The sequence below is a fragment of the Sphaeroforma arctica genome (genome assembly GCF_001186125.1).
Source record: "Sphaeroforma arctica JP610 unplaced genomic scaffold supercont1.491, whole genome shotgun sequence".
Lineage (NCBI taxonomy): Eukaryota > Ichthyosporea > Ichthyophonida > Sphaeroforma > Sphaeroforma arctica.
Window position 1 is genome coordinate 27,853 of NW_014040067.1, and position 6,660 is coordinate 34,512.

Consider the following 6,660-nt stretch of genomic DNA (forward strand, 5'->3'; position numbering starts at 1 on the left):
CTATTTGGGTATGCGTGCGTACGGCATGTGCAGACGGAGCCAGAACTTAATACACTACACATGTTCTGGTCGAGGCCGGTTTGTCGTAACCAGCCTTGTTATACGGCACCCTCTTGTAACATAATATTCCCTTACAAATCTTATTTGCACTATGCAACACACACACACTCTCTCTCTCTCTCTCTCTCTACACTGGCTAGAGAGTATTGTGCTACTGAGCTTGTTTTGTTAATATTCCGGTGAAACCACTCTATCTCTTTCTCGCAGACGACAACGCTGAAGCGGAAGATACGACAGTGTCGACACTCGGACCCATTGCGTACAAGGAGAGCCATCTGACACTGACACGTGTCAAAAGGGATGCCAATGAAGTCGTTGACGCGGCTACGTTCGTGAGCTTGAACCGCGATCCCGAAATCCAAGCGCAACGGCTGCAGCTGCCGATTCTGGGCGAGGAACAACGCGTGATGGAAACCATCAGAGAAACGCCTATTGTTATACTCTGCGGAGAGACGGGAAGTGGCAAGACCACGCAGGTAAGCAATCGTCGTGTGTACTTTGACCTTGTGAGTGTGTAGTATGTACCACGTAGGTAAGCAGTCGTCGTGTATACTGTGACCTTGTGAGTGTGTAGTATGTGTCACGTAGGTAAGCAGTCGTCGTGTGTACTTTGAACTTGTGAGTGTGTAGTATGTGACACGTAGGTAAGCAGTCGTTGTGTGTACTTTGACCTTGTGAGTGTGTAGTATGTGTTGATCCGCCCCTTTTTGAGTGGGTGACGGCGTATGAGGTCAAGGAGATTGGGATATAAAGTACTGTGCTGAGAGTGGGTCGGTGGAGACCCACCTCAGGTATAACGTTGCCGTTTGTCCCATTGACTGTGTATACCAAGCACTCAGAATAGCTTGTTAATTGCTGCTTGTGCTGATGAGGGTCCTACCTTCTATAGAGAGTATCACGTTAAGGCGCCGAATGGGGTGTTTGGAAGGCCGTTCCGTTGGTAGTTTGCATACGTATTGATTGGAATTCGATACTATAATCGTCGTTAGATACCTTATGCTTAGCCTAGTCCGAGGTCTCCGGACGCCTGAGCTGATATGCTGATTGGTTTGTTGTTGTTGTTTTGAGCCAGGCAAAGTACTATTCTTGTGCCTGGGCCAAATTCTCGTACATCAAATGTACACCCAATGTGTACCTTCTTGTGTACTTGTTCGCCGGTCCTGCGACTGTGTCTGCCATTCACCGTGTGCGTCACATGCGCAACCGAAGCCTCGACACCAATACGTATCCTAAAATGGCTAATTCACCGATACGTATCCTAAAATGGCTAATTCACCAATACGTATCCTAAAACGGCTAATTCACCAATACGAATCCTAAAATGGCTAATTCACCAATACGTACCCTAAAATGGCTAATTCACCTACTTTTGGTGTGTGCTATACGTTTACCCAGGTACCACAATTTCTGTACGAAGCCGGTTTCGGCAGTGGAAAAGGCGACTATCCTGGACTAATTGGCGTCACTGAACCCCGTCGTGTCGCCGCCATAAGCATGAGTGAGCGTGTAGGTAAGGAAATGGGCCAACCGTCCCTGTCCGGATTCCAGGTCCGATACAGTGGCGACTGTACCGAGGCTACGAAGCTCAAGTTCATGACCGATGGTGTGCTGTTGAAGGTAGGTGTACAGGTGGTTCTGCATCTGTAGGTGTTCGTGTGTGTTTGCCTACATGGGTGAGTCGTACGTACGGCTGTATGTCTGAGTGAGTGAGTTAGTATTGTATGTCTGATGAGTGAGTGAGTACTGTATGTCTGAGTGAGTGAGTGAGTACGGCTGTATGTCTAAGTGAGTGAGTGAGTATATAGGTAGGGAATTGGGTCAAGCCGCCCTGTTGGGATACAACTCCGACACAGCGGTGATTTTACAACTCAAGTTTGTACCGATGGTGTGCGTGAGGGGGTATGTATATGTTATGCAGTAGAAGCCTGGTACATGCACCCGGAGGAGAGGGAGTGTGTCGATGGTGTGTTCCTGAACGTGCGTATCTGTGTGTCTGTATGTAAATGTAAAATAGCTTCAGTGTATGTATGTATCAAATAGCTTCAGAAGACGTGTAAGCTTTTTATATCAATCATCTAAATCTGCATGTGAACGTACCTATCTGTGTGTGTGTATGTATGTGTCGAATAGCTTCAGTAGACGTTTTAGCGCTTTATATCAATCATCTAAATCTGCATGTGAACGTACCTATCTGTATGTCTGTATGTATGTTTCAAATAGCTTCAGTAGACGTTTAAGCGTTTTATATATCAATCATCTAGATCTGCACGTGAACGTACCTATCTGTATGTCTGTATGTATGTTTCAAATAGCTTCCGTAGACGTTTAGGCGTTTTATAGCAATCATCTAAATCTGCATGTGAATGTACCTATCTATGTGTCTGTATGTATATGTCGAATGGGTTTAGAAGACTCTTAAGCTTGGATGTGTATTGGTTGAAATGCTGGGGGTCTATGCGTTCTAATTTCCTGAATGAGCCGTTTCGCTTGCGATCGGTCGAGTAGTATAGTCAAACGGGCGCGATCTGATTTACATATGACTGTATCTATGTATCTATATATGCATCTATGTATGTGTGTATGTATCTATGTATGCATGCATTTATGTATCTATGTATGTATGCATGTGTGTGTATGTATGTATCTATGTATCTATCTATCTATGGTCAAACGGGTGCGATCTGATTTCCAGGTCAGAGGCAGCTGCGATTGTACCGAGGCTGCGAAGGACTGTAAGATTCCCGAGGGTATTGTTCTACAGCGTATACCTATTTACCTTATACATATAGATCAGCAGTTCAATCTGTTCTATTTATAGATATCGTTCGATTTATAAATCCTGCTCCACCCAATCCGCGCAGGAGATTGAACGCGACTTCCTGATCAACAAGTACTCAGCCATCATCATCGACGAGGCGCACGAACGCACTCTGAACACAGACATTCTAATCGGACTACTGTCCCGTATAGTCCCACTACGGAACAAACTGGCTCAGGAGTACAAGGAGAAAATTGCCCAGAGCACCCGGGGCCAGCGAGGGGCCTTCAAAAGGGCCAACGAGGCGGTGTATCCTATCCGCCTGGTGATCATGTCAGCCACACTGCGAGTAGAGGACTTTACCATGAACACTCGCATCTTCCCGACCCCCCCACCCGTAGTGGAGGTATGTGTGTGGTTGGTGTGCGGGCCTCAGGGGTTGGGGGTGTGTACAGTGAGACCGATATATACCGTGTTGTTGTTCCGGCGGGTTTGGCTAGTTTAGAATGAGGGATTAGAGGTGTGTACAGTAAGACCGATATATATCGTGTTGTTGTTCCGGTGGGTTGTGCTAGTTTAGAATTTACTGCTAGTTTAGAATGAGGGGTATACACGACACCTGAGGATGATTGGTGCGGGTTGTATGTACTGGTACCGTGCCCATCTTTTTTTTAAATTGCAGATCAGGCCAGACTTTTAACGTAGGTATAACTTTTAGTGTAGATAGTTGTCCGGTGGTTAGGGATTTAGATTTACCCATGACAGACTTTTAATGTAGATATATATAGATATCCGGTGGTTAAGATTTTAGATTTACCCATGCCCGACTTTTAATGTAGGTGTATTAAATATCCGGTGGTGAGACGTACGTGGTTGTTATGAGTGCAGCGTGTGCTTGTACAGTAAGACTGGTACATACTGCAACTTGTGTTGATTGCTGCTGTTTTGTACTCGTCTATTAGCAGTTGGTGTGTGTCTGTGAGTGATCTGTACTCATCTATTTAGCAATTGGTTCGTCTCTGTGCATCCAGCGGCCAGTGATCTGTGCTGTTGCGCATCAGCACACTCGCAGTCTTTGGTACCTTGGAGCTCACGGATCTTGTTCGTTTAATGAAATACGCGTGTATATCGAGTGGCTCACATATTTTGTTAGTACAATGAAATAAGCGTGTATACCGAGTGTGTATAGTATATCTCTGACCGTCCTTGGTTGTCATCTGCACCCCTCCCAGATCGCCTCGCGCCAGTTTCCGGTCACCATACATTTCAACCGCAAGACACCTCACGAGAATTACATCCAAGAGGCCCTTAAAAAGACCTCCAAAATCCATGAAAAACTGCCACCAGGTAAGCACTCGGAACGACGCACACGCGGTATTCGTGTGGGATATCCTGTCACAGGGTGTCCACGCATGCCGCTGCGTGTCTGAAAACCTTTAGTTGACACCAGCACTAACATGCCTGGTTATGTCCTTGGTCGCGATTATGATTAAGATTATGGTGGAGATTATGGTTAAGATTATGGTAAAGATTATAGTTAAGATCATGGTTTAAATTATGGTTAAGATTATGGTTAGGATTATGGTTAGGATTATGGTTTTTAAGATTATAGTTAAAGTTATGGTTAAGATTATGCTTAAGATTATGGTTGACGATTATGCCTAAGATTATGGTTATGATTACGGTTAAGATTATGGCTAAGATTATGTTCAAGATTATGGTTGAGATTAAGCTTAGGATTATGGTTAAGATTATCGTTAAGATTATGGTTTAAGATTATCGTTAAGTTCATGCTTAAGATCATGGGTACTTTGTACTGATACCGTTGTTGGCTGTACCCCTACCAGGCGGGATACTCGTATTCGTCACGAGTCAGGCGGAGGTGACCCAGATGGTCACTAAACTGAAGAAGAAGTACAGCCGCACCAAACAGACAGCCCCAGCCACGAGCACGCCGGGTGGACAGAATGCCACAGATACGAAAGGTGGTGCTGAAACGGTGGAGATGGAGATGGATGGGGGGACGAGCGCAGAGTCGGGCAAGAAGGCTACAAAGGGTGTGTTTTATAGGGCAAGAGGTCTAAAAATGGTGTGTTTGTTACGGCAAGAGGACTGAAAAGGGTGTTTTTTTTAGGATAAGAAGGCTAAAAAGCGTGTGTTTTCTAGGGCAGGAGGGCGAAAAGGGGTGTGTTTGTTACGACAAGGACTAAAAAGGTTGTTTTCTTTAGGGCAAGAAGGCTAAAAAGCGTGTGTTTTCTAGAGCTTAGTTGGCTGGGGGTACATTGGGTAGTCTGGTACCGAACTGTAGCTCGTCGTATGTAGAGATTCCGAATCATCTGCGTGAGTATATATAAAGACATGTTTCGGTATTGTTCTTCTGTGTGTCCGTGCACAGATCCCCGCACGGTTAACGAGACCATACGTATGGCGCTATGGGATGTTTCTACTTGACAGGTGTTTGGCTTACGGTTGCTAGGCGTAGCTTGGATACTTTCCCATAACTCGTTGCGTTTTATAACCCAACATCACAGCCACCGATACAAGCGGTGAACTTTCCGGCGAGAGCGGTTCGGAGGACGAGGATGATCCAAATATGGCAATTGGCGCGATTTCGGCGGGACCTTTGCACGTGCTGCCGCTCTACGCCATGCTGCCCCAGGCACAACAGATGAGAGTGTTTGAACAACCGCCCGAGGGTGCCAGGCTGTGTGTAATTGCAACTAACGTGGCGGAGACATCCTTGACGATCCCTAATATCAAGTATGTCTGTTTTGAAAATTGAGGTTTCTTTTATACATATATATATATATATATATGTATGTATATGTATATATATATCTATCTATATTTATATATATGTATATATATATAAAGTTAGAGTGTATATTCCAGACTTTTAGGTTTACTTATGTATATATATGTATCTATATATGGTGTGTTTAAGGGTTTCAGGTGTACATTCTTGTCATTTATATATATTTGTATTTATATATATATAGTGTTCCAAGGTGCATATTCCTGACTTTTTGTGTTGTGACACTCTTGAGGACCTTTTCAGAGGGTGTGTGGGTATGTGATTGCAGCAATCGTTGCAGAAACCTTCCTGACGATTCCCAATAGCAAGTATGTGTATACAAAAATTAGAGTACGTCTCTACTTCCAATATTCTTGGTGTACATGCCTGATTTTTTGCGTCCCGTTTCTCTTGAAGATATGCGTAAGAGGGAGGGTGTGTAATGTAATCGTGGCAAATATGGCAGGAACGTATTTAGATTCCTTCTATCCAATTTGTGCAGCCCTTATATCGCATTTCTTGGGTTTGTTGTGTATACATACACTGTTTCTTGTCAACATCTGATTGTTGGATGTGACCGTCTTGAGGACTCTCCCAAAGGGAGCGAGCCTGTGTGTGGCTGCGGAAAATGGGACAGCAAACCTTCGTTGGCGATACTAAATCACATTAGTCTCCCCCGCCAATCAATTAACACACAATCGTCCAATCGGCAACTACACAACCAATAGATACGTCGTTGACACCGGCAAAGTAAAGACCAAACGTCACGAAACAGCCGCAGCCATCTCGAAGTTTGAGATCGAATGGACTTCTCAAGCAGCCGCCAATCAGCGAGCGGGACGTGCCGGCCGAACTGGACCAGGCCACACGTACCGTATATTCTCATCTGCAGTATGTGTGGGATTGAAATGTATATTGATTGTATATGTATACATGTCTATGTATGTCTATGTGTCTATATATATATGTGTGTGTGTGTATGTGTGTATATATATATATATTATATATATATATGTGTGTGTGTGTGTGTGTGTACTATTTATATAGT

At 44.4% G+C, this 6,660-nt stretch overlaps 1 protein-coding gene across 1 annotated transcript in view; it reads left to right on the forward strand.

The window, feature by feature from the left end:
• The window catches only part of SARC_06709 (hypothetical protein), a gene marked incomplete at its 3' end in the record, with an annotated part of 18,173 nt that overhangs the window by 5,024 nt on the left and 6,489 nt on the right, over nucleotides 1–6,660 (forward strand). The window contains exons 5-12 of the mRNA XM_014299371.1: nucleotides 268–536; nucleotides 1,456–1,677; nucleotides 2,922–3,058; nucleotides 3,113–3,224; nucleotides 4,051–4,165; nucleotides 4,666–4,875; nucleotides 5,350–5,578; nucleotides 6,341–6,503. Coding sequence (XP_014154846.1) covers nucleotides 268–536; nucleotides 1,456–1,677; nucleotides 2,922–3,058; nucleotides 3,113–3,224; nucleotides 4,051–4,165; nucleotides 4,666–4,875; nucleotides 5,350–5,578; nucleotides 6,341–6,503 — 1,457 coding nt within the window. The remainder of the gene's footprint in view (nucleotides 1–267; nucleotides 537–1,455; nucleotides 1,678–2,921; nucleotides 3,059–3,112; nucleotides 3,225–4,050; nucleotides 4,166–4,665; nucleotides 4,876–5,349; nucleotides 5,579–6,340; nucleotides 6,504–6,660) is intronic.